We start from the raw sequence: 25,494 nt of genomic DNA on the forward strand, positions 1-25,494 counted from the left end.
CTTATCCTGCCTGTGGTTAAGAACCTCTTGGTATGCACTGGTTCCAGCACGCCCCTGCTTTCACCTTAGGATGAGCATGAAGGACGGTGTGTGGGTGACACTAGCCAGTGCGGCAGCCAGGCTGACCAGGATCATGAAGGGCAGCACGAGGTGGCTGCAGGCCGAGTCGCAGGAGCCCGCTGGCACAGGGCCGCCTCCTAGCACGCAGCTGCAGTTGGTGTAGAAGACCTAGGGTGGGGAGGGGGGAAGAAGAGCCTTCAGGAACCTCTAAGGACAAGCAGCTGGCCAAGGGGTGAGGCCCCAGGAGGCTTATGAGAGACCCGTGGACACACACAAACTGGGGCAGAGCTGGCTGGATGCTGGGATTTCTGACCCCTTGGCTCAGTCAGGATGGCTTGAGCAGCCTGACAGGTACGCAGGCTGTTTGCACACAAATGGGCTGAGCCCAGGCTGGGGCTGTGGGGAGAGGGGACGTGGAGAAGAGGACAGGGAGAGGGAACTAGAAGAGAGTCACCCCCAACACAGCACACACACATACACACTCACACACATACCTATGTACTCACGCTCTCATACACATACATACACACACTCACTACATATACACACACATACTGTCAAACATACACTCACACCCCACACACATGCTCACACACTTATATGCTCACACACACTCATACACCACATACACTCACTCATTCTTTCACCTGGTGATGTCAGAATGTTCCAAATTCCTGACTTTCTGTGCAAGGAATTAAAGCAACAAAGTATTTTGAGGAAGGAATTCAGATTTTCCAGTTCAGTGTTCCCCCTTCCCGCTTTACTGAGGTCTTCCAGGGCACTGGATCCTAGAGTGGATTCTCAAGGAGAGATTCAAGCACAGGATGGAGAGGGGCAGATAGCATCAGTGGGAGTCTTGGTTCAGCAGGTAAAGGAGGCGCAAGGAAGGCTTCGCCAAAGAGGGGTGTTGGATTCGGGTCTTGAGGAATGAATAGGAGTTCACCAAGAGGAAAATTGGAATGAGTAGAGGGAAAGCTAAGTGTAAAATCACAGTGGCATGAAAGGAGCCAGCAAATCCTTCCTTCTGTCGGGAGCAGAATGCATGCAAAGAGAAGGCAGAGGGGAGGCCTTCTCTGCCTTCTCTTTGCATGGGGTGTGGGGTGTGTGTGTGCTGGGGCCACACTGTGAAGAACCCTGGACACGAAAGAGAACCTGACTGCTGTTTCCAGAAGCAGGGTGGACTAGGTGCCCTGTCAGTCATCCTGCTGACAGCAATCTAAAATGCTGGATAAAATAAAATAATGAAAACAATGTCCTGAGAGCATCTATGAGCTGGCAGGAAGGAAAAAATACTCAGGTTCAGTACTAAGTGAGGCAAACCCAGAGAGGTGAGCAGAGGCCTGAAACAAGGTTTGGCCGCCAGGTGTTTGCAGAACCTTGTGCAATGGAGCACAGCTTTCTGAGGTTGGGGGCTACAGGGCCAGAGGACAAGTCCTAGCCCTCCTTCCTGTCAGGTGAAAAGTCTAATAGGAGACGCCCGGAAAACTGGGGCCCCACCAAAGGCTGAAGAATGAGGAAAAGCTGACCCTTTTCTAAAGTGCAATGAAATGTCCTCAGGCTCGCGTTTGATTGCAACCCTCGTTCCCAGCCCCAAGGTGGCCTGGAAAACCACCTTTTTTCAGATTCTTTCAGAATTGGTCTAGACCACCAGTGTCCTCAGATGCCTCAACGGGAGCAAAGCTGAGCCAGGAAGACCTGGCTTTTCTTTTCTGCCCCTAGATCACAGTTTCCCAACCAGTGTGCCCCAGAGAACCTCGGCCTCAGCTGAGCAACAGGTGTGCAGGGAACACATCAGCCCTCAGGGTGACCTGGTGAACTCCAGGCAGCTGGAACTCTCTGGGCCTCTCACCTCCAGCTTTGGCAGCTTGAGACTCTTCCCAATGTGAAAAGGGCTGGGAAGCCCTGAGATGGAAGCTGGGAGCCTTGGAAAGATTTGAAGCACGGGAGAGATAAGACCTGATGGCACAAAAGCTGCGCTGGCTGATGCAAGAGGAGGGACCTGACTGGGGAGGCTGGTAGAGAGGCAGGAGGGAGGGGGAGGGAAGGAGAAAAGGATTCTGATTTGAGAGATATTTAGAAGGTGGAATTAGGGCAAAGTGAGAGAGAAAGAGACAGGGAGAGAGAGAGACAGAGACAGAGAGAGAGAGGGGAGATTGGAGACCTAGGATTCCAGCTTGGGTGTTTGGGCGCTTGGCATTGCACGCCAAGGCTATGCTGCCATGTGGGCCTGCCCCCTGAGCACACACTGTCTAGACCTTCACCACGGGCTGAGGAAGCCACTGGGTCGGAGATACAATAAAGGGACAGGTAAGTGGAGAAATATGCCAAGGCCAGGTTATCGGAAGAGAATCATCCTGTTCTTTTTTCTGGAGGCAGAAGGTTGCTGGGAGAGATAAAAAAGCTAGAGGCCTTTCTCTTGGAGTTCTCCCAGCCCTTCATTCATATTCATCTAATTCCATGGCAGGAAGTTCGTCTTATGAATGACTTTAATCTCTCCAGCTGCCTCTGATTCTCACTCCCTAGGACCTCACCCCTGAGCCCTAGATGCTGCCAGCCTTCCAATCTCACATTTATTCATTCATAAATTGTTACTGAGCGCAGCTGTGCTGGACACTGACTGATCCACCTCTGGGCTGAGTAGCTCAGGTTGGCCTGAGGAGGCAGGCTCACCAACAGACAATTCCAGGCCAGGGTGACAGTTCGTGAGTGCTGACCAGGACTCAGCTACACCTTCCTCCAAATACTATACCCAACACAACCTCTGAGGATGCACTGGAGAGGGGGCTGGGCTCAGAGGCCAGAGCCCTCAGCTCTAGTCCCAGCTCTGGCAATAAAACTTTGAGCAATGCCTGGTCCTTTCCTGGGCCTCCATTCCCCATCTGTATAATGGGCGTAATAGAAGTGTGTATTACTGCATGCTTAAAATTCCTCAGGCACCGTGCTGAGTGCTTTTCTTGGATTATGTCATGTGGCTCTTCACTTAATGAATTTATCCGGGTAAAACATTAGCACAGTGCCTGGTATATAGTAGGCACTCAATACTATCACCTCCATTTCACAGACCAGGAAACTGAGGCACAGATTAAAAAATTTGCCTAAGGTAACAGAGCCAGTTAGAGGCGGAACAGGGATTTGAACCAGGTGGCCTGGCCGCAGTGCTCACAGGCCCCTATCCGCAGGAGTTCACTGTTGCCTCGGGGATCCAACCCCAGCTGCCAGGGCCTGGGGGACTTTGGAAGGGTCTCAGGGAGATCAAACCAAGTCAGGCCAGTAAGTGCTAGGAGGCTTGAAAGCCTGGATTGCGATTATTCCAAATGAGAACAGTTTACACAGCTCAGGTGGTGCCTGGCTGGTTTCTGAAATAACGTCAACCAGGTGCTTTACTCTGCGCCAGCCCGTGGGGCCCAGGTCTCTCCCTGTAGGAGTCTTGGGCTTAGATGCGGATGCCCAGCAGGACTCAATGGCAGGGGTTCTGCATGATGGGAGTGGGGGTCTCCGGAGAGAGGGAGGCGTTGTCATAACAACCAGCCTGACACCACACCCACACACACATGCTTTATTCCAGCTGGTGGGGGGGTGGCCTGAGGAAGGTGAGCATTGTCCCCACTTGTCCTTTGGGGGCAATGAGAGGAAAGGAGAGGAAGAACCAGCTGGTCTTGGTGGTCCTTCTAAGATTCACGTAGAACGCACTGCTGCTGGTTACGCTCTCCACTCCTCCTCTCTCCCACAAACGCATCCCCGGGAGTTCCTTGACAGCAGGGACCCTTGGCTCTGGCTCTGTCCTCAGCCCCCAACACAGGGCCTGGCACAAAGGAGAGGCTCCACGAAGGTTTGTTGACTGACTGACTGACTGACTGAATGGGCTCATTGCTCCAGCCTCCCCACTGGTCTTCCTGTCTCCTGGCCTGCATTCTGTTCACCTTCCTCTGCACTATGGCCTCAAATGTGATCAGACACAGGTCTGACCCTGTCACTTCCCTGCTTAAAACCCACCCAAGTCTCCGCACTGCTCTCCAGATGAAGGCCCCACTCGTGGCCTGGCATTCAAGGCCCTTCCTAGTCTGGGCTTTGCTTTCCCTCCATGAACCCTTATGCTTCTGCTCCAATAATTTCTTTGCAGTTTCTTGAAACATTGTATTTGTGTGTGTGTGTGTGTGTGTGTGTGTGTGTGTGTGTGTACCATGTGATGTGCCCTCCCTGCCTGGAAAGCCCTTCCCTAGTTTGCCTGCCCACGCTTGAAGATCCAGCACACCTGCCACGTCCCATGAGGCTTTTGGGACCCTCCCAGGTGGGATGTATCTCCTTGCATCCTTGTCTGTACTTGTGGGGACCACCTCTCCCGCCTATCACCACCCCTGGAATTCCTGAGTTACTTCCTTCTGCCCATCCCCTGCATAGACAGCCGGGGCCAGATTTGGTTCACCTCTGTGCTCTGAGCCCTGGCACACGGCTGGGCCCAGGCTGGCAATGAAAGCTTATTGAAAGAATAAAGTTCTACATCTGCCAGCAGAAGGAGACAGATGACACAGACAGAGAGACGAGCCAGAGTGAGACCATTCAGAGCTGGGAGCGGGGCAGGCGCACAGAGGTGGGGAGGGCAGAGCCCATGGGAGGCAGAGGGAGTGGCCAGAGGCCTGACCCACCTGGCCTTTGTCCGAAGCCTCGTGGACCACCCGGCTCCTGCAGCCTGCGTGGCAGGGCGTGAGGTACTCCACCCGAGCGCTGGAGTCACAGACAGGGTTAAAGTCGTCTGACGGGCAGGAGCAGGGCTCCGTGCAGCCTGGAAACAGCTCCAGCCCAGGCTGGGCACTGGTGGGAGAGAAGGCCGGCAAGGTTGGCCTGGCTCTCCCTCCCTCAGGCCACGAGCCAGGGCTCCCTCAGCCCTGAAACCTCCCCTGACGGCCATGGTCAGAGATTTCAGCTCCACACAGAGGTTTTTCACTGTCAGAGCTGCTCCATGACAGGCAATTGTGAGCCCCTTGCAGTGGAAGCTGCAAGAGGCCTCCAATGGGAGAAGGGGGGAGCAGAGTCTGGACCAGAGGCTCTGAGACCCCCTTCCAGCCCCAAGACCCTACAAGTCTTTGAGCTGCTTCTGCAAACATCTCTGCTCCTCAATGACCCTTTCTTTTAGGGAACATGAGGTAAATTCTTCTCAGAATTTAGTCTCAGATGAAAAGTACCTTTATCTCAACGAGCTGGACTGCTTCCTTTTCTGGGAAAATTAGAACTGTATGTGAGGGGCCCAGTCAGAGTACCTGAGTAGTTGTGGGATCTCCGACCTGTTCCTGCCTCTCTCTGGCCTCAGTTTCTCTGTCAGCTCTGCAGGTTCCCCTTCCCATCGCCATCCTGCAGTCTCACGACCTTTCCCTCACTCTCACTGCCCTGTTCACTGTCTAGGGCACATTTTAGACCCACCTGACTCCCTTCTGGGGGCCTGCCCCCAAGTCCCAGGAGTCACTCCGCTCTAGTCTGACCGGGGACAGGGATGCCCAGGGGCAGGAGATCAGAAGGGAGGTGACTCCACCTCTCTGAGCCTTGCTATCCTCATCTGTGAAATGGGGATAATGGTAAGACCCATCCCGGAGATCCCGTGAGGGTTTAATAATACGGAATATGGGAGGAGCTGGACGTGTAGGAGACCCTCAGTTCTCAGCAGCTGTTGGTACCATTAGTTGTTCTGGAGTTTGAGAAATTCTCAGTTTGTTCAGTTGGTCCCCAAAGGCTTCTTCAATGAATTATAACCCAAAGCTGAATAAATTGCAAGAATATAGATGAGAACCTGGATGAGATGAGATGTCAGGGTCAGGGTGAGAGGCTTCAGAAGAAGAGACAAATGAGGCATGTGAGGTAGGCTCACTTTTCCCCATTTGCTTTTTTAAAAAATTGTGGTGAAATATTCATTTACTTTTTACTCTAAAAATCATGAAAATGTCCTGGCTCCCTCGTCAGACCAGGGGCTTCACGAGGGCCTGGCTGAAGCCCCACCTCGGTGCCTAGAACAAGGCTCTGCAGACAGAAGGACCCACCCTGGACCTTTGGGAAAAGGAGAAGGGACAGGGAAGGAGGGGAGAGGGAAGGGAGATGGGGGAGAGGTCGTCAAGGTGGGAGCTGGGACAGAAGGGGCAAGGGCTGATCATTCCTGGGCTGAGGCCCCCGCAGTCACACAGAAGGAGCCCCAGGTGTGGAAAGTTGGCCCCTGGGTGGAGGGAGGAGATGCCAAGGGAGAGGAGAGAACAGAGCAAGTTGGGGGATTCTAGCTGGGTGTTGGGCCAACCTAAGCCTGGAGCAGTTTCCCAGGAAAAACAAAATCATTCCGGAGAAGAGGCAGCAATGGAACTTCCAACACTCTCTCCAAGACGGTTCCCGGGGGAGAGAGTCTGTGTCTATGGAGGGCTGTGGGCGGGGTGGGGGAAGGAGAAGGGAGATAGGCATCAGAGGCTTCCCCCCTGGAGGGTAGAGGCAGGTGCTGCCCCACAGATGTGGAAAAGAACTCTCATGGAACAGCAGAATTTTAGCTCCCAGCCTCTAAGGACCAAGGATCTCTGAAGTCTCCAGGCCAACTCCTTCCTAGGGCATAAGTCCCCTCTGCAGCACTCCTGATAGGGGCCTTCTTACCTGTGCCGTCCACATAAGTGGCCTTGTCCTGCCTCATCTTCCACCCCGCCCCAGGCCTGAGCTGTCCTGCCCACGAAGTCCCGTCCCTACCTAGGGGTGCCTGACACCTTCCCTGGAGCATTCAGGAGACAAGTCCCACTGTTCACAGCTGAGCCAAGCGGGGAGGGGAGGGGAGGGGAGATTTGAGGTGGGGGGCGCCCCACTGATCTGGCCTTATCCGGGCCACCCCCTCCCGTGTCCCTGGCACCCTCCTGCAGCTTTTACTCACACGCTCTTGCACATACTCACCCAGGCTGGTGGTTGATGCCTGCAATCTGGTGGGTAGAGCAGCCCATGAAGAAGAGGGGCGTGCTGAGAAGCAGGCAGAACAGAGCCCCCAGCAGGCAAAGGGTGCCGCAGTGCATGGGGCCCAGGCGGAGGCGCTTGACCAGGATGCCCCCCACCACGATGCCCACGATGGCCAACGGGATGGTGAGGCAGCCTATGAGCAGGTTGGCATAGGATGCTGTGACGGAGAACTGGCGCTCCAGGAACTTGGGCAGGAAGGTGGCCATGCCTGCCACCATGGACGACATGCACACCTGGGACAGGACCACCAGCAGGAAGATGGGGTGGCGCAGGGTCCGCAGCATCACTCTGGGAAAGACTGTTGGGGTGAGGGGAGGGAAGGTCAGAGTGGACTGTCCACGCCACGTGTTTCCGTCCCATCCTGCCTGTTCAATTTGTTCCATTCCTTCCATCCCATCTCATTCCACTTAATTCTGTTGCATTCAGTTCCATCGCATTACATTTGACTCCTTTCCATGTAATAATATTCCATCTTTGAAATTCGGTTGCTTTCCATTCCACTGAGTTAGACTGCATTTTATTCAATCGCACTTCTTTCCACTCAGTTCTACTCAAAATGTGATTCCATGTAGTTCCCTTCTATACCATCCCATTTGATTCTGTCTCATTCATCTCATCCCATCTCATATCTTCTGTTCTACTTATTCATCTCATTTTTACCTCCACTCAGTCCTTTCCATCCTGTCCTGCAATAGCTCTTTCCAAGCCAACCCAGGCCTTTGTTTTCCCTTCTGTGTCCCCAACATGGGACAGCGCCCACTCCCCTGATTTCCCCATTCCTAGTTTATGTTTCTCCACAGCACTTTACCTAACATACTACACATTTTACTCATTTAGCCATTCTACTGTCACCCCAGCAGAATGTAAGCTTCATTTAGAGCAGGGATTTTTATCTGTTGCATCCATCGTTGCATCTCCACAGCCCAGGGTATATAGTAGTATACTTATGGAATGAGTGAGAGAATGAATGAACGAGAGAATGGATGAATGGACATACAGACTAATAGGTGATCAAATAGCAAAATGTTGGAGCAGAACCTAAGACCTCCAGAGAAGGTGGAAGCTCAGCAGGCCTGGTGCTGGGCAGCTTCTTGCAGGTAGGACAGAGGTAGGGTCTGAAGAATGAGAGGATCTGGAGAGGTGGAGGGGAACGAATTCCTATAGGGGCACAGCGGGGCAAAAGCATGGAAACAAGAACAGACGAGACGGCTCTGGCTTTGAAGCCCTCCGCTCCCATGCTGCCTCCTAAACCAATGCCTGTGTACAGGTCTCCCTCGCTGCAAGTCTGCTAAACTGAAGGGCACATGACATTGGGTTGGTCTTGAACTCTGAGCTTCAGGGCCTTCATCAGCAGCGGTAGCCGAGGTGACTGGACCAGAAGGCTTTGTGGGATTTTCTCTCCACCAACAACAAAAGAGAAAGATGTGTTTCTGCCCTCAGGAGGCGAGATGAAGTTAGACATAAGGTATGAGGGAGAGAGGAGAAAAGGCCTTTCTAAGAAGAGGCATCGGGGCTTCCCTGTCGTGCAGTGGTTAAGAATCCACCTGACAGTGGTTCGATCCCTGTTCCGGGAAGATCCCACATTCCGTGGAGCAACTGAGCCCGTGTGACTCAGCCGCTGAGCCTGCGCTCTGGAGCCCACGAGCCATAACTACTGAGCCCACGTGCCACAACTACTGAAGCCCGCATGCCTAGAACCAGTGCTCTGCAACAAGAGAAGCCACCGCAATGAGAAGCCCGGGCACCACAACGAAGAGTAGCCCCCGCTCACTGCAGATAGACAAAAGCCCGAGTGCAGCAGCAAAGACTCAACACAGACAATAAAAAAATTAAAAAAAATTTTTTAAATTAAAAAAAAGAAGAAGAGGCACCAGAGGAGCTTTAAACACTTGCCAGGCTGGGCTGGTGGGGGGAGATGGCCATGGGCTCCTCTGGGCCGAGTGGGGGTGAAAGCGGGGCTCCCTTCAGTTCCTGCAGCTTCAGGGCCAGGGAGTTTCTGTCCTCAGAGCATGGCCAGCCAAGCCAGCTGGTTCCCTAGCCCCCTGGGCCTGGCCAAGAACTGTTTTCTTGGGCAGGGTGGCTGGGAGCTGGGGCTGTGGAATTCCCCCTCTTCCTGTCCCAGGCCTTCCTCCCGTCCTCGGTTCCTTGCCACACACGCAGTGCACTCAGCGGCACTTGGAGCGGGGAGGGAGTGACGCTGGGCCTTCACCCCAGTGAGCTGCCCCAGCTTGCCTCCCTCCTTGAGCTGTCCTGGCCAGGAGCAGCCTGGGCTTGGCCCAAGCTGTATGGGTGACCTCATGGTGCAAGTAGGGCCAAGAGAGGGCAGGGACTCGCCCAAGTTCGTCTAGGAAGGTCTGGGCCAGGCCAGGAGTTGCTGGGAGCTTCCTGGCTCCTCGTGTAAGGGTCGTTGTCCCTTCTATCCCTCCACTCCCACCCCGTCCTGCGTTCCCGTGCCTCTGGCTGCCTGACTCCAGAGGGCTCCATCTCATGGACTGTTTCCGTCCCATTCTCCCGTGCTCATCACTACAGTACACTTTGTCCCCATCCTCTATCTCTCTTCAGCATCTGCAACCTGTCCCTAGAACAGATGGAAAATTTCTGGAGGGCAGGGCTATGCCTTTAGTTTAGATAAGGATGCCTGAAGGGGAACTCCAGGGCTGTCTCTAGCTCAGAGACTTTCTTTCCCACTAGACAGGGGCTTCCCTTAAGTCAGCACAATGTCTCCTCCCATCAGACAAGCCAGGGCCTCTGTCCACTGAGAGCCTATGTCTCCCTTATCAGACAGGGGCCTCCTCCAGCAAAGAAGCCAGGTCTCCTCCATTAGACAAGACAAGTTCTCCCTCCATTCAGGGACTATGTACCCTCCATCAGACAGGGACCTGTGTCTCTCCCATCAAACAGGGCCTCTCCCAGCTCAGGGACTATGTCTCCCCCATCAGATAGCCTTTCCTTAGCTCAGAGACTGTCTTCCCCTGAGTTTAGGACTCCTCCAGCAGAAGGACCATGTTTCCTCCTCCCTCTGCCTCCCCACTGGTCCTAGGTGGTCAAGGCCAAGCCTTTGGATCAGACTGGCACCTCTGGAGCTCAGCAGAAAGCCCAGAAGCCAGGGTGGCTGACCAGCCACAGGGCCTGTGCCAGCCATGCCGTGGTCTCCCCTAGGATCATGCAGGAGCTGAAACCATCAGAGATAATCTGGCCCAGGACACCTGCTCCAGGATCCAGTTTCAGCAACTTGCCCCAGCTTTCCTCTGGGCTGAAGCCAAAGCAATGAGTAACAAGCTCTTCCATGGAACAGCACACTAGGGCCTTCTAGCAGCTGGGGGTGACCTGAGGTTAGGGAGTCTAAGCCCTTGCCTCTAGGCCCAGCCTCTTGGGTTCCAGGCCCCCCTTTCCCTGAGAGTACTGGAGAACCAGGGGCTAGATCACTGGCACCTCAGCATCAAAACTTAGGCCCCAAGAAGTGGGCCTAATTAACTTCCTATTGCAGAATTCCTTGGGGATGGGGGGTGGTTCAAGCAAACTCTGTGGTTATCACCCTCCTAAACCACAGGCAACTCAACTTACTGTCCTGGGATATGGTCAGAATTATAACAGGAGGGCAGGGGTGATGACTGAAAGAATAATTGTATCGTATCAATATAAGCACACTTTTTTAATCCATATGAAGGACCTTCCATTCATCCTCCATTTGAGTCTCCTAACCGTCCTTGAGAGGGGCAGAGCAAGGATTACTGACCCAATCTTGCAGATGAGGAAACTCTGGTTAGAGGAGGAAAGTAACTTGTAAAAGATCGTACGCGGGTCAGTGTCGGGGCAGCCTCTGAACCGGGTCTTCTGACTCGCTGTCCAGTGCTCTGGTGCACCACAGGCACTCAGTGTTTGTGGGATCAGACTGTTTAGAAAGGATGGTGTGGTCACAACATGGACCCTGGTTATTGATCAATTGAGTTCGTAGTCTCAGGGTCAGAGTGACATGGATCTCACCTCTCACTGTACAGATGGAGAAACTGAGGCCCAGAGAGGAGCAAGGGCCCAGGACAAAAGCCCAGATCTCTGGACTTCAGCCCAGAGCTCCTTTGGCCCATGCCACAGCCAAGGACTTTAATAAAAATAAATATTTACTGAGAGCCTCCTGTTTGCAGGCTCCATGGTGGGAGGAGAAGAAGGGTCACAGATGAGCCAGCACAGGCCCTGAGCCTCAGGAGCTCACTGCTTGGTAGAAGGGTTGGACAGTCCAGATCTGAGCTGACACAGGAGTCCTGAGGTTCGGAGAGCCTAGAGGAGAGAGAGCCAGGCTGGGGGAAGGACAGAGTGGTTTGACCTAGAGGGACAAGAAAGATTTTAATAGGTGGCGATAAAAAAAAAATGATGTTCCAGGCAAAGGGGACCCTTTGAGCAAAGACTGACCAGGAATATATGGTGCTCATGAAGGGCCTGTAGCTGTGGAAGGTGAATCAACAAAGGCTGGAAGGGCTGGATTCTGTACAGTCCCATGTGCCCCTCTGGCCCCACCTCTGGCCTCAGCTCACTCACCTTTGATAAACTGGATGACAGTCAAGTCTGGGGCAATCTGGGCTAGGCCATCCTTCTTCTCTGGGGACTCCCCAGGGCTCCGCTCAGAGGAGGCGTCCTCACCCTGGAAAGACACATGGCCAAGGGCAGTCAGCTGGAGGCCAGGCATTCTGCTCAAAGATGCTCTGGGCTGGGGAAGGGGGCTCTGGGAGAGGAGAGGGCGGGGGTCTGTCACTGCCAGCAGTGACCCATTTGTTCTTGGCCCCATAGATACTTAAGTAGTTTTTGAAAAAATGGATGAAATTCCAATGGTTGAACTCTGTCATCACCATTATTAACATCGTAATAACCGACACTACCGTGAAAATTCCCACCGTAACAACCACCATCATCGTTATTCTCATCACCTTAAATATCACCCCCATTCACATCGCCAATATCATCATAAGTAAACAACCAATGTAGTCCTTACTATTGTCATTGTCTCTGTCAAGGTCACTAATTGTCTGCGCAATCTCACAATCATTATCACATCATCACTGTCACCTGACCCTTCAGAATCACCAGCAACAACATCATTATCGGAATCACTAATATCATCATCGCCGTCTCTCACATCACTGTTCTCCCTACCACTGTCTTCACCACCATCAGCAGCATCACCAACTTCTATCCAAGGTTATCGCCATCCCGCTATCTTCAGTTCCGTATCCCTCATGGCTGTCATCACCTGGAGAGTCACCATGAGCAGGGGCCTCCAGTGCCCATCCTGTTCCATCCTGTCTGCTGCGCCAGGAAGGGAAGTGGGTTGGGAGAGCCAAGAGGCAACAGCCCCCTCCTCCTTTTGGATGAGTCAGGCCACACCCAGAGGGGATTGCTCAGCCCTGCGACTGAGGAAGCTCATGGCTACCCTGTAGTGTGCCCCTCCACCTAGGTGAGGATGGCCTCTGTGCAACTCCTGAAAAAAAGGTCTCTGATCCCAGAAAAGAGAAGGCTAGGGGTGATACAATTATGGTCTTCTGATTGCGCCAAAGAGGGAAGGAAATAAAGATAGATAATGGTTAATGGTTACTAAGCACTTACTACCATCCCAGTGCTGTTCCAATGACAAATCCATTAACTCATGGAAACCTCACAGCAACTTTCTGAAGTAGGTACCATTGTAATCCTTATTTTTCAGGAGATAGAACTGGGACACAGACAGATGAAGTAACCTGCCTGGTCACACAACTAGTAAGTGGTTTGGCTAGGATTTGAACCCCGACAGCTTGACTCCAGGGCCTGTGTGCATTTGGCTGGTTCACCCTAAGGGCAGGGGGAACCAAGGCCCTGAGGGAACCAGCACTAAGTGCTGGGTATTCTGCCTGCCTTACTCCAATACAGCAGTGCTTTCAGGCAGGTACTATTACTGTACCCATTTTTTATATGAGGAACTAAGTCTTAGAGAAGTTGCTTCTGGCACAGGGTCATTCAAGTATAAGTGATCAAGTGGGGTCTGATTTTACTACATTTTTCTGTGCAGCCCGAGACCAAGATTAGAAGCAACAAGTTCCATGGAGAAAGACTGAAGCCCAATGTGACGAGCAGCTTGGATGAGCCTGCCCTGGGAGGAAGTGAGTTCCCCATCATTAGGAGCATGCAAGCACAAACTGACTTCGCCCTGGTCTGGGGTGCTATATACCATGGGGAAGGGTGGGTTGGGCTGGAGAGCTCATCTGAGGTCTCTGGTTCTGCCTCTTCTCTCCCCACAGAGCCTCTGTGAGGTCCCCATAAGCTTCATCCTCTGGCTGGTGTCTGACACCTTCTCTTCTGTCTCTCATCTTTTTTTTTTTTTTAAGGGAGCAAATACTGGATCTCCCCACATTTCAGGACCTCCACGAGGGCCCCCACCCTGGGAGTGCCCTGTTCCAAGCCTCTTCCACCTCACTTGCAGGTGTTGGCTGGCTCAAGGCTGGCCCTGCCCCAGCAGGGAAATTCATTCAAACATCCGTTCAAGTGTGTTTGTCCCCCGTGGGCTTCTCCCTTCCTCGTCTCTACTTTTTATTCCAGCAGGTATTGGGCTCTGGGTTTCCTGGCCTCAGGGGAGGTTCGTGGCAGGGCAGAAAGTCATGGTTGCAAGATTTTCCTTTCTGGCTTTTGTTTCCAAAGCCTGATGCCATTGAGAAGATTAATCTGGGTGTTTTGGGGGATGGGGAGGGGGGCTGTTTGGAGAGGGAGAGGAGAGAGGGGTTCCCTGAGAAGCAGGAAGCCACATAGCCTCTGCGACAGTACCCAAGGAAGCAGTTCACTTCTGAGGGGCAGGCTGCAGAAGGACTTAAGGAGGCTGGGTCCCCATGTTCCCAGCCACATGGAGCTTCTCAACTCCTAGCAGGTTAAGGGCGGGCCACATGGGCCAGGATGGATTGAGGCTGATACCTGCTAGGGGTGCGGTGGGGCTGAGGATAGGACCTCCCTGGTGCCTGGACACCCTGTAAGACCTCAGGACCTTTGCTTCACCTTGGTGGGGGAGCCCTGAGAAAGGCTGAAGTTGAGTTTCCTACTGAGCCAGGAGGATGGGCATTCAGAGTAGAAGTTAAGTTGATTTTCAGAGAAAATAACTATCCATCTTATACACACTTAGGGTCTGAGTAAAACCTTGTTCAGTGTCTCTCCCTTGCTGAACTCTGAGCTCTGCAAGAGGAGGGACCACATTTACCTTGTTCTCTGTTGAAACTCTGATGCCTAGCACAGGGCCTGGAGTGAAATAGTGCATGTCTGTGAAACATCTATGAAAAGAAGGAGTGCAAGAGATGGCTCCCACAGGCAGTGGGTGCAGGCAACGCCAGGCTCTTGGAAGGAAAATGAGAAGAACATCAACGGGAGATGCTATAGTGCTGGCAGCAAGCTCAGAGATGGCTGCTGGTTCAAGGGAGGGCAAAGGGTCCACACTGAGCCCCCAGGGCCTAGCAGAACGGAGACTCCAGGCATGCCAGGCCACTGGTATGTGGGCTGGTGGCCCCTGCTCCAGCCTCACTGGGACCTGCAAGGGAAGGAGACTTACACGCCACACAGGAGCAAATAAGTTGTGAGGTTAGGTAATGCTGACTAAAACCTGGTACTTGCCGTCTGCCTCTACAAGGATTAAATCACAAGCCGCTGTGACCGCCGACCTTCAACATCCCCTGAAAGGAGTTCAGGGTGGAGACCAGGAATAAGACACGCTGTGCTCTGGGAAAAACTGGCAGAACAGGCCTTCAGACAGTTAGATATTTTCAGGAGAAGATTTTATGAGCCCAGTTTGTGCATCTCCTCATACCTAGAAAAGCACTAAAATCCTTCATGGTGACGTCTGCTCCTAGCAGCAACCTTCTACAGAAATGTGTGCTTGACTGCAGGTACCACACCTCCTCCCCCAGCTTCACCAAAATCACATACATACTGACCTTCCCCCCTACCTCTTTGGAGCAGTTTCTCAGAGCTATTTGAAATGCTGTCTCCCAGGCTATAGTCCTCATTTTGCTCCAAATAAAACTTAATTCACAACTCTCATGTTGTGCTTTTTTTTTTTTTCAGTCGACAGTAACTTGCACAACATCACACAACTAGCAAGTGGCAGAACTAAGATCTGAGCTCAAGCCTGCCCGAGTCGAAAACTTACACTTTATGCACCAAGCCCTGTGAATCAGAAGTCTGGTGCAGGACTGGCGGAATCAGGAGGCACCTTCGTGGGGTGATGTGAAGGGGCCTGACATCTGAGTCTTGCTTCTCTGGATGAGGCACTGTGGGTCTATTATTCATTTATATCTCAGAGCTGTGCTGTCTGTTGCAGCCACCAGCCGCACGTGGCCACTGAACACTGGAACAATGGCCAGTCCAAATTGAGACGGGCCGTAAGTGTAAAATACACATTGCATTTCAAAGACTCGGTATAAAAAATGGAACGGAAAATATCTCACAATTAGTTTTTCATAGTTATGATATGCTAAAATGAGAATGTTTTAAATATAGCGGATTAAAGAAAATTCTTCTTAAAATTAATTTCTTTTCCTTTTGAATGTGGCTACTAGACCATTTAGAACAACATTTGTGGCTCACGTGGTATTTCTTTTGGATATGCTGCCTTAAGGAGAGCTAGAGAATCTCCTTACTCTGTTCTGAGTCCTAGCCAAGCTGTGAGAGAGCATGTGGGAAGGTCCAGGGTCCCGGAGCGAGAGGGGTGCTGCCCCAGGAATGGAAGTAAGAAGGGTGGGGGATAGATTGACAACCTTCTAGGTTTCCTATCAGGGAGAGGCAGTCTTGCCCTTCAGACAGGCAACATCTTGTGAGTTCCTTGCCTGGGGTTCCTTGTCCCCAAGTAAACAGTAAAAACAACCACAGTGTCAGCTGCTGCCACATGTATAACCCTACGTGGTCTACACTGCACTTTCACATCCACCCTGTCATTTAATTCCCACAACAGTCTGGTGTGGGGACGATTACTGCAGCTATTTCACAGAAGAGGAAGTGGAGGCCCCCAAAGGGCAAGTGTCACCCAGGGAGTAATTGGCAGACTAGGCTTTATTACCACCCCCTGTGCCCATATTGACCTCTGGGCTTTGGGGACGGGAGGGGAGGGACAGACCTTCAGGGGTTGCGGGGTCAGGAGGGCATCCAGGCAGAGGTGAGCTCTGGGATTGGAGAGATAGGAAGGGAACGGTTATTTGAAACAGGGACATATACTAGCAGAAGGGCAGGGGTGGGAAGAGAGGTGTCTGGGAGGTGGGAGGAGCCAACTGACGACAGCCAAGAACCTCTCGGGAGAGGAGCATGGCGGTTCAGAGGGCCAGGCTGAGGGACTTGGGCTTTCTTCTGTGGGTGCTGGGTACACTGACCTCCAGCCCCTGTCTCTGTTCCCTCCAGAAGTTTCCGCCTCTCTCTCCACATCTGTTTTGAGGACTCCTGACTAATAGTGGGCTCCAGAAACAGGAATCATCGAGCCTCTGCTCAGAGTGGGGCTCAGAGTATGACCAATCTGAGCTGTTTCCCCAGGTCAGCATGTCTGGGCTGAGGGAGCTGGCCAGAACTTCCCCTCTCGGGCTGTGTGCTGAATGCTGCAGCCCGTGGGACCCGGGACGCTGTGTGGTCCAGCACGAGGAAGGTCCCACTGCCTGTGGGGCCTCAGGGGACCCAGGAGCTGTCCTTAGAGGAAGCTGTGTTCCTGGAAGGCTCTGGGCCGGGGCTGTGATCCCAGCCCCACAGAGCCAGCGCTGACCCTGATGGGTGATGTGGAACTCTCTGCCAGCCCTCGGCTTCCGTCACATCTGGCCCCAGGAAGCAGCCACAGGGATGGGGTTATCTGCTTAACTTCCTACCCTCTATGGGAGGGAGATCGTGTCTTCTAGCAGAGGTCCTGGACATCTGAGCTTCTCTGAGGGAACGGTGTGCTCCTGGCTCTCTTACAATGGGATTCTTGCAACTGGCCACACCTCTTTTACCTGTGGCTACCAGAAAGCTCAGGACCCAATAAGTGTTTCAATGAGTGGTCTTGGTCTTTTTTTTTTTTTTTTTTTTTTTTTTTTTTTTTTTTTTTTTTTCTTTTTTTTTTTTTTTATTTTGTTGGCCGTGCATGCAGCATGTGGGAGCTAAGTTCCCCAACCTGGGATTGAACCCATGCCCCCTGCATTGGAAGTGCAGAGTCCCAACCGCCGAACCACCAGGGAAGTCCCTGGTCTTGGTCTTGATTGAGTGACTCAGCACAGACCCTGCGATGGTTCTTCCTGGGCCTGAATCCCAGCTCCACCTTTCACTAGCCATTCCACCAGGTTATTTAATCTCTCTGTAACTCGGTCCCTCGGGAGTAAAATGGGGGTAACAGCTATTTCATAGGTGGGTTACAGGGATTAAATGGGCTATTAATACAAAGGGCTTAGAACAGTGGATGGTACAGAGTAGGCAGTACATGTTGGCCTAATTTCTCACTCTCTTACTAGTACTGTCCATGTATTTGGTGTGAGCCCTATGGAATATAGTGGAAGTAGGATATAGAAAAGCATCTAAGAAGAAAATTGGAAAAAAAGGTAATTTTTCCTTTTAAAGCTGGCCTAATCCATGCTAAGAACAAGCACTCCTGGTTGCTGAACCCGCATGTCAGGTATTGAACCATCCACCTCAACACTTTGCCCCATTTCCTTCTTACAAACCCCCCAAAATATAGATTGTATGGTTATACCCATTTTATAGATTTCAGACTTAGTAAGTGACAGAGTCAGAATTCATACCCAGGTCAGGACGGTGCAGACAAAGCTGCTGTTGGCCTTCCTCCCTGCCACTAAGCGATGCCTCCAGCGCAGACACTAAGGAAACGCTTCCACGGTGCCTCACGGGCCAGATAGGCTACCAAACACCTCTCTCCTTTAGCCTCAGTCTCCTCCTCTATCATTTGGTGGTATTGGACTAGACCAATGTTTTTAAAACTGGTTTTTGCAACAGAACCCTTTTCCCAAGTGAAATCTCACTCAAAAGACTGGTAGAAAAACACCGAAAAGTAGAACTGGTCTGATTGAAGTGTGTGTGTGTGTGTGTGTGTGTGTGTGTGTGTGTGTGTGTGTAGGAGAGGAAGGTCCTTAGCCCTGCTGGGGAACCCCCTTCTTCAGTCTCCCTATGGTGGCATCCTTTGGGTTCTGTGGGGTGCAGTTTGAAAACCACTTGAGCAGATCACTCCAAAGGGCCTTCCAGCCCCAGTGTATGAGGAAGCTCTGATCTATACCAGGCCAGGGAGAGGAAGGCTCTCTTCAGACCTTTGGGGCCAAGACCTGGCCTTGTACAGACGGGTGCAGGGGGAGGTGGTGATGGCCAAGCTCTGGGCACAGCCTTGACCCTCTCTGGGCCTCAGTCCCTCTGTCTGTAAGAGGCAGTGGGCGTTGAAGTGGACGATCACACAGGTCCTTCTACCTTAGAGAGCTGAGGTGGGGTGAGGGTGGAGTCACAGGCTTGGGTCACCTGGGATGGGGAAGGAAACAAGAGGGCTCCCAAGCTGGCTGGGAGGGCTCTGGAGGCAATGCCAGCAAGGGAGAGACTCCAGGCAGAGGGAAGACCTGTGTCACCCCGAATCTCACAGGGGCTGCAGTGGCAGCACAAAGTCCCAGGGGAACAGGGGCCTTCCGCCTGGGCAGACCCCAACAGACGGGCCCTAAGTCCTAGGTTTTCAAGGCCATTGCCGCTGCCCACTCTTGTCCCCATCCCTGAACATTTTCCCAAAGAAGCACATCGAGGTTAATGACTAGGAGACAATGGATTTCATAGACTCAGGCCAAAATTGTAGCTATTTAGAAATGTGAATTTTGGGAGTCACACAGCATTTGAGGCGCAGAATCTTAGAATAATAGAACATAAATACTCGAGAATCTTCAACTACTAGAAACATAGAACTTTATAACCAGGTAATATTCTAATCCCAGACTCTGGGAGATACCCCAGAATAACAGACACTGAGGCTGCTGGGAAATATGACAGAGGCCAGTGGTGTTCAGAGTCTGGGTGGGGACACAAGATCTCCAGGGGATCTCTTCTCAGCCCCTGGTCCAGCCTGAAGGGTAGCTCAGAAGGGCCTAAGGAGAGCACAGGAGGGCTGCTGGCTGAATGGGATCTTACAGCCACAAAGCTGTATGGGCCCAGTTGACCTGCTAGGGAGCCCCTAGGAGACCATCTTTACTCTATGGGCTCTGCAGAGCCATGTGCCAGGAGCCCGGCGGCTTGACAGGACCTTAGAAACTGGCTAATCGTAGACAGGGAGACTGAGGCCTGAGAGAGGTGAGGCCTGCCCTGGTTCACTTCTAGAAAGACGTCTGGGTGGCCACCTGAGCTCTGAGGTCACAGACACGTGGACAGAGACAAAGGCAGGGAAGCAGAGCTCCTGCCCCTCCCATGCCGATATGGCCTCCCCCATCCCCCATCCCATAGTCTTTTCTGTGGAGACTATTAATCCCCTCCCCCCTGGCAGAGAACTCTAAGCACAGGCCATGGGAGAAACCTGAGCTGTCATTCAGTCATCCTCCGTCTGCCTGCTCCTGGGCTTCTTTCACTACCTGAGAGCTCCCTGGGGCAAGGGCTGTGGGATACACCCCTCGGTCCTCCTGTAAAAGTGCTCATGTACTGCCCCATAGGCAGGGAGCCACTTAAAGGAGACATCAATGAGCCTGCCAGAGATAGCAGACTTTGTCCAGTCTTCTGCGTATTGTACAGACAGGGAGACTGAGGCCAGAGACCTCCTCTGGGTCACGCAATCCTTATATAATCTACCACTATCTCCTGGATACCAGTAAAAGCTGCATTTACTTCTAGGGGGGTATTTAGAGGACCCCTGAGCCTGGGAGGGGGTGCTTGAAGGGACTTCAGAAATAGTCCCCCACTTCACTTTCTCCCCTTGCCTGTTCCGACTCCCCATGGAAGATACACATCCCATGTATGAGGACCTGGGCTTTCTGGATGCCAGTTTTGCCTAATTGGGCCCTTCCTCCTGGTCCATCTCCCTCCCCATCAGTGGCCTGAGTGGGCTGGGCCAGCCCAAGCAACTGCAAGCAGACCCAGCCTAGGCAGCCTCAGGAGGCGGGGGAACAGTTCCTCCCACATCAATATTTATTGCCTGGAAGCAGATCATCATGTTCTCAGCCTTCGGTTCTTTTTTAAGAACCTCTCACCGCCTTCCCTCCTCACTCCCCATCCCCGATGTGCTGAGAGAATGAATCCAGACAGCCAGACAGGTTCACAGCGAGGGAGCCAGGGTTTCAAGTCATCACAGAGACACAGCTCTAAAAATCCGAATCTCTGCATCACAGCAGCTCCCGCTCAAGGAATAGTGCACTCTCCGAATCTGAGGCACACAGAATACTGCTCCAGGAATCTCAACTCAGCATCGTACACAACAGAACAGAATGGGGAAGTGACTTGCTCAAGGTCACATGACCGAGCCCAGCACAGCCGAGGCTCAGCCTTGTTTCTTCCACCTCTTCCACCCCATGGCCCCATGAACTTCTTCTCTGTTCAAATTCAGAACAGAGAAGTGCCGCTTCTCTGTGGCAAGACCCAGCTTGGAGACTGTCCGTAACTGGCAACCCAGTCTCTTCCCTTCCTTCCTCTGGGATCACCCTTGCTTCTAAGAACTCTTCCCCAAGTTCCAGGAATTTCTTCTCATTCATATTTTGGCGTGAGCTAGGCAGAACCAGGAAGGACCATCTGTGGTTCCAAGCTGTCTTCTTCCCCTGAAACTGGTCTCTCTCCAACGCCTGCCTTGCCCGCCTCTGAGCCAGCATCAGCCCTTCACTGCCTCTGGATGCCCATCCCATAGAGCAAGATCCAGGTCTGTGTGGTCCCCCTCCTGCGTGGCCCTTTGGACTCATCCTCACGCCCTGCCTTACTGCCAATGCACTGGTTCCTGCCTGGACCAACACCACAGCTGTCACATCGATCTCCCTGCCCCCGGCTGCTCTCTGCACACTCCCCTGTCCCTACCAATCCCTTCTGTTCTTAGCACCTGGTGCTAAAGCCGTAGGACTCCCTCCAGGGCTACCCACTGCTCTTGAAGCTGGAAGGCAAGCCTTTTCGTGTTCTGGCCTCTGCTGGCTGTCCCAACATCAATTTTCTTTGGTCCCCCGCAACCCCATGTATATTATAGCCTCTGCTGCAGCAGCGGGTGGGAGATGGGCTGGTGAAGGCAGCCAGGTGTGGTGTCAGAATGACTTGGGGTCAAGTCCCAGCTTTTCCAGGCAGAGACATTTTCAGCCCTTCCTCTTAGGCCTAAATTTTCTTGCTCTAAGGATGAGGCACAATCTCACATTACAGCAAACATTCAAATGCACCAACCTGCAACATTAAATTGAATTATTCTTGCTGCAAAATATTTGACAGGATTTTTATAAATTGTCCCTTTGAAATTGAACTACTTAGCAACAACTAACTTCCTTAATTTATGACTGTGATTTCTCAAAATCCTGGCACAGAGGTCCTAAAACTCTTGTAAATAAGGGTGTTAGGAGAATCTTTTGATCTAATATTTAGTCTTTGATCCCGGTTCCTGACACAGAGCTCCTAAGATCTTTGTAATTTCCTGAGTGGTAAGAGCATCTGACACCGAGCCCCGAAATCCCTTGGAATTTCCTGGTGATAGGAACGTCTTTTGTTTTAATGAGGTGACTCTGGTGGGCTCCTGGATGAGGGCTGGTCACCAGAAAGATCAAGCCATGATTGGAAGCTTGGAACTTGCAGCCCACCACAGCCCCCTAATTCTGCAGAGAGGAGAGAGAGGCTAAAAGGGAGTTAATCATCAATCATGCCTACGTGATGAAGCCTCCATAAAAAATGCCAGTAGTATAGGGTTCAGGGAGCTTCTAGGTTGGTGAACACAGCCAGGTGGGTGATGTACCCAACTCCACAGGGACAGAGCTCCTGTGCTCGGCACACTCCCAGACCTCACCCTGTGTATCTCTTTATCTGGCTGTTCATCTGTATCATTTACCATATCCTTTATTATGTAATAAACTGGTGAACATAAGTCAGTGTTTTGCTGAGTTCTGTGAGCCACTCCAGCAAACAATCAAATCCACAGAAATCTTACGTGGGGACAGGTAAAACAGGACTGTTTTTCTTTTATACTCCCAGACTTGGGAAAAAAGAAAGTCTAATGCACAAATTTTCAGAATGTAACGAAATGTGTATGAGTGTTCTGAAGCTGACGCTAGTGACATACAATTGAGCTTTTATAAGACATTTCTATTTTGTCTTCTTTTGTATTTTAGAGCCAATTTATTGTTTTTCAGGCCTCGTGTTTTTGTGGGTCCCTGGAAAACTTAGAGGTCCCTGGCCCAGAATCATCTCTCCTGCCCAGTGGCCTCACATGGTCCTGCCTTCTCCAACTACCTGTGACCTTGAGCACATCCTTGCACCTCCTGGGCCTGTGCCGTCCTCTGAGGAAAGACCATGAGCCGTGCAGAAGAGTTCAGTGAGATACCCCTGCAGTACCTCGCCAGTTACTTAACAACTTATCTGTCTCTTAAAGAGACTCCGTCCTCAGAGTCTAGGCTATGCCTGGTTTAAGTAAGGGTGGAGACCATGTGCTGAGCCCCAGGGTCCAGCCTGACGCCTGGCCCCAGGGAGGCACTCAGTACATGTCTGTCCCCTCACTGTCCCTGAAAAGGCCAGGTTCATTTCTATAGCCAAATCCTTTGCCCAGGCTGTTTCCACACCGAGAATGCCCCTCCCTTTCCTTTCCATGCTTCTGCACGTCCTTCATTGTCCAGTTCGACTCCCCTCTCTTTAGAGAAGCCTTCCCAGACCCTCCTGCAAACCCTCCACCTCCTCCCAGTTCTAACATTGCTATAGCACGTTCAGAATCTACCAAACACTTTAAGCAACAAGCAGAGAGGCGGTAGGGTAGTGGTTAGAATGAGGGGAGTAGGCTCAGACAGGATTGGGCTCTGCTTCCAGCACTGTCCTTGCTGGTCTCGTGATCTTGGGTAGGTCACTTCCATCTCTGGCCCTCGAGCTCCTCAGCCGTGGAGGGGCAGGAAATACACACTGTGCAGGGACTTCGGGGAGAGGGCTTTGCAAGCTGTGATGTGCAGTGCCCAGGAGGGATGGAGTTTAAAGTTATCAAGGAGGACAAGTGGGTTGGGGGTGGAGCCTGGACTAGAGTGGGGCGTGGAGGGGGCTTACTTTGCTGACAGGTGGGTCTGAAACTGCCAAGACCTTTCGCCGGAAGCGAAGCTCACGTTTCTCCTTGGGCATCTCCTTGGGGAAGAAGAAGTAGGGGGTGGCAGCCAGGGCCACGGTGCCAGCGGAGATGAGAAAGCCCAACCACCAGGCACCCACCCATCGGGGGTCCTTTGAGGTCAGGCTGATGCCACCTGGAAGAGAAGACCATGCGATATTAGGGTCAAGGTGGGCTGTCACTTCTTGGCCACCACCCTGGGACTGGCCTCTTGAGACATGAAGTGGCCTGTGCTGGGAGTCAGGAGATCTGGGTTCCAGTTGTGCCAGTTAGTATACCTGTGTGACCTTGGGCAAGTCCCTGACCCTTCCTGGGCCTCAGCTTTTTCAACTATTAAGGCAATGTGTGTCGTGGTCAAGGTCATGGACTTTGGAAATGGACCGCTGGGTCTGAATTCCATTGCTAACGTAACCTTGGGCAAGTTACTTAACCTCTTGGTGCCTCGGTTTCCTCCTCTGTAAAGTTTAGATATTAGTAGCACTTACATCATAGGGCTGATGTGAGAATCATAGAAACTAATACGTGTAAAGCACTTAGAATAGTGCTGGCACATAGAATGTCTACATGGGTGTTTTCTCTTTGCTCACTGTTACTACTGTGATTATTATTAGGAAACTGATGGCTAGGATGACTTTTGTGGTTCTCAGACCTGCACGATGATCAAAATCACAAGGGGTGCTTGTCAAAAACACCTGGCCTTACCCATGACCAGCTTAGAACTGCCACAGGATAGGGTGGGAAGGTGACCAAGGAATCTGTGCCTTTAACAAGTTCCCCACCAACTGTATAGCACAGGGAGGAAAAAAAGAAGGTACAATCTTTGCAGGACATATATTAAGTTAATCTTAAAAATGCATTCCAATATACATTAGGTGTAGACAAATACTGTTTGATTCCACTTATACTTGGTACCTAGAAAAGTCAAATTCATAGAGTCAGAAAGTACATTGGTAGATGCCAGGGGCCAGGGGGGTAAGGGTGAGGGTGGGAGTGGGAGGTGAGGAGGGGGAATGGGGAGTTAGTGTTTAATGGGGACAGAGCCTCAGTTTAGGAAGGTGAAAAATTCGGGAGATGGAGGATGGTGAGAGTTGCATAACAATGTGAACGTACTTAATGCCACTGAACTATGCAGTTAAATATGGTTAAAATAGTATGTTTTATATTATGTGACTTTTGCCACAATAAAAAAACATTAAAAAAATTCCCCAGGTGATTTTGATCCCCCTCCAGGTGTAATTAGGGCAAGATTATCCCAGGTGTACCTCCTGACTGAAGTGCCCCCCTCTCCCAACAGACCTCTTGACCCCAAGGCTGAGTTGGGTACCTCCTCCTTCAAGAGCGTCTGCAAACACTTTCTAACAATACAGATGCATGATGACACCAACCCCAGGAGTGGGGCTGATTCCCAGGGGCTTGATCCTGAGCTCCTCCTGGACAGGGGCCAGAGTACACAGTCAGCACTCAGCAAATGCATCTGTAAAACTGGGGGCAAAGTTGGCTTCTGCACTGATTCCCTCTTCCACTTACTATTCCCCTGGCTTCTGTGCCAGGCTGGTGGGAACTCACACACACAGCTCAGATCCGCTTCTCACATACCAGTCTGTGCCTGCAGTGGATATGACCCGCCCAACCCATGCAATGCCCCAGAGAGAAAGAAGGATTAGGGAGGTGGCACATTGGTCCACAGGAATGCCACATCTGCCTGTGAAGGTGGCATAGCTGCCAGGATGATGTCAACAGAGCCAGAAACATCCCCCCATCCCCTGTGCTGGGGTGTGTCTGGGAAACTGACTCCTGACTCCTAAGACTGTTCCATAGGGAGAGAGGAGTTACAACCAGAGTCTACATTTGGTTCCTGGCCCAGCTTTCTAGAAGGAAGGGAGGTGGGGCAGGGTTATCCCTAGCGACTCTTGTTCAGAGCTGCCCAGGCCTGTCCTGACTGGAGGCACCCGTGGGCAAAAGCCAGAGAACAAGAAACAGAATCTGCCTGTCCATCTACCTGTACATGTGTCACCTGAGGCCTCTAGGGCTTGCTGGAAAATCTCCAGGTGAGGGATGGGACATCTGAGCACCACGAGGCAGAAGGCAGAGCTGGGAGCTCAGAGCTACTTGGTGTGACCAGAGGCAGCTGAGATGCCAGAGTGACCTTTTCTAAAAAAATTCCACTCCCACTCCTCACAGAGCGCCAGGACTCTGGGATCCCCAACACTCCTCCCTCCTGGCTGCCTTCGGACCCAGCT

At 52.0% G+C, this 25,494-nt stretch overlaps 1 protein-coding gene across 4 annotated transcripts in view; it reads right to left on the bottom strand.

Annotated features, from left to right (window-relative positions):
• The window catches only part of SLCO2B1 (solute carrier organic anion transporter family member 2B1), a 50,842-nt gene that overhangs the window by 6,816 nt on the left and 18,532 nt on the right, over positions 1-25,494 (bottom strand). For all 4 annotated transcript variants that reach the window (XM_060018268.1, XM_060018267.1, XM_060018269.1 and 1 more), the window contains exons 7-11: positions 23,200-23,390; positions 11,557-11,659; positions 6,964-7,321; positions 4,704-4,869; positions 65-228 (exon numbers count right to left, since the gene is read on the bottom strand). In XM_060018268.1, coding sequence (XP_059874251.1) covers positions 65-228; positions 4,704-4,869; positions 6,964-7,321; positions 11,557-11,659; positions 23,200-23,390 — 982 coding nt within the window. The remainder of the gene's footprint in view (positions 1-64; positions 229-4,703; positions 4,870-6,963; positions 7,322-11,556; positions 11,660-23,199; positions 23,391-25,494) is intronic.

This window comes from Delphinus delphis, chromosome 8, assembly GCF_949987515.2.
Source record: "Delphinus delphis chromosome 8, mDelDel1.2, whole genome shotgun sequence".
Taxonomy (NCBI): Eukaryota; Metazoa; Chordata; class Mammalia; order Artiodactyla; family Delphinidae; genus Delphinus; species Delphinus delphis.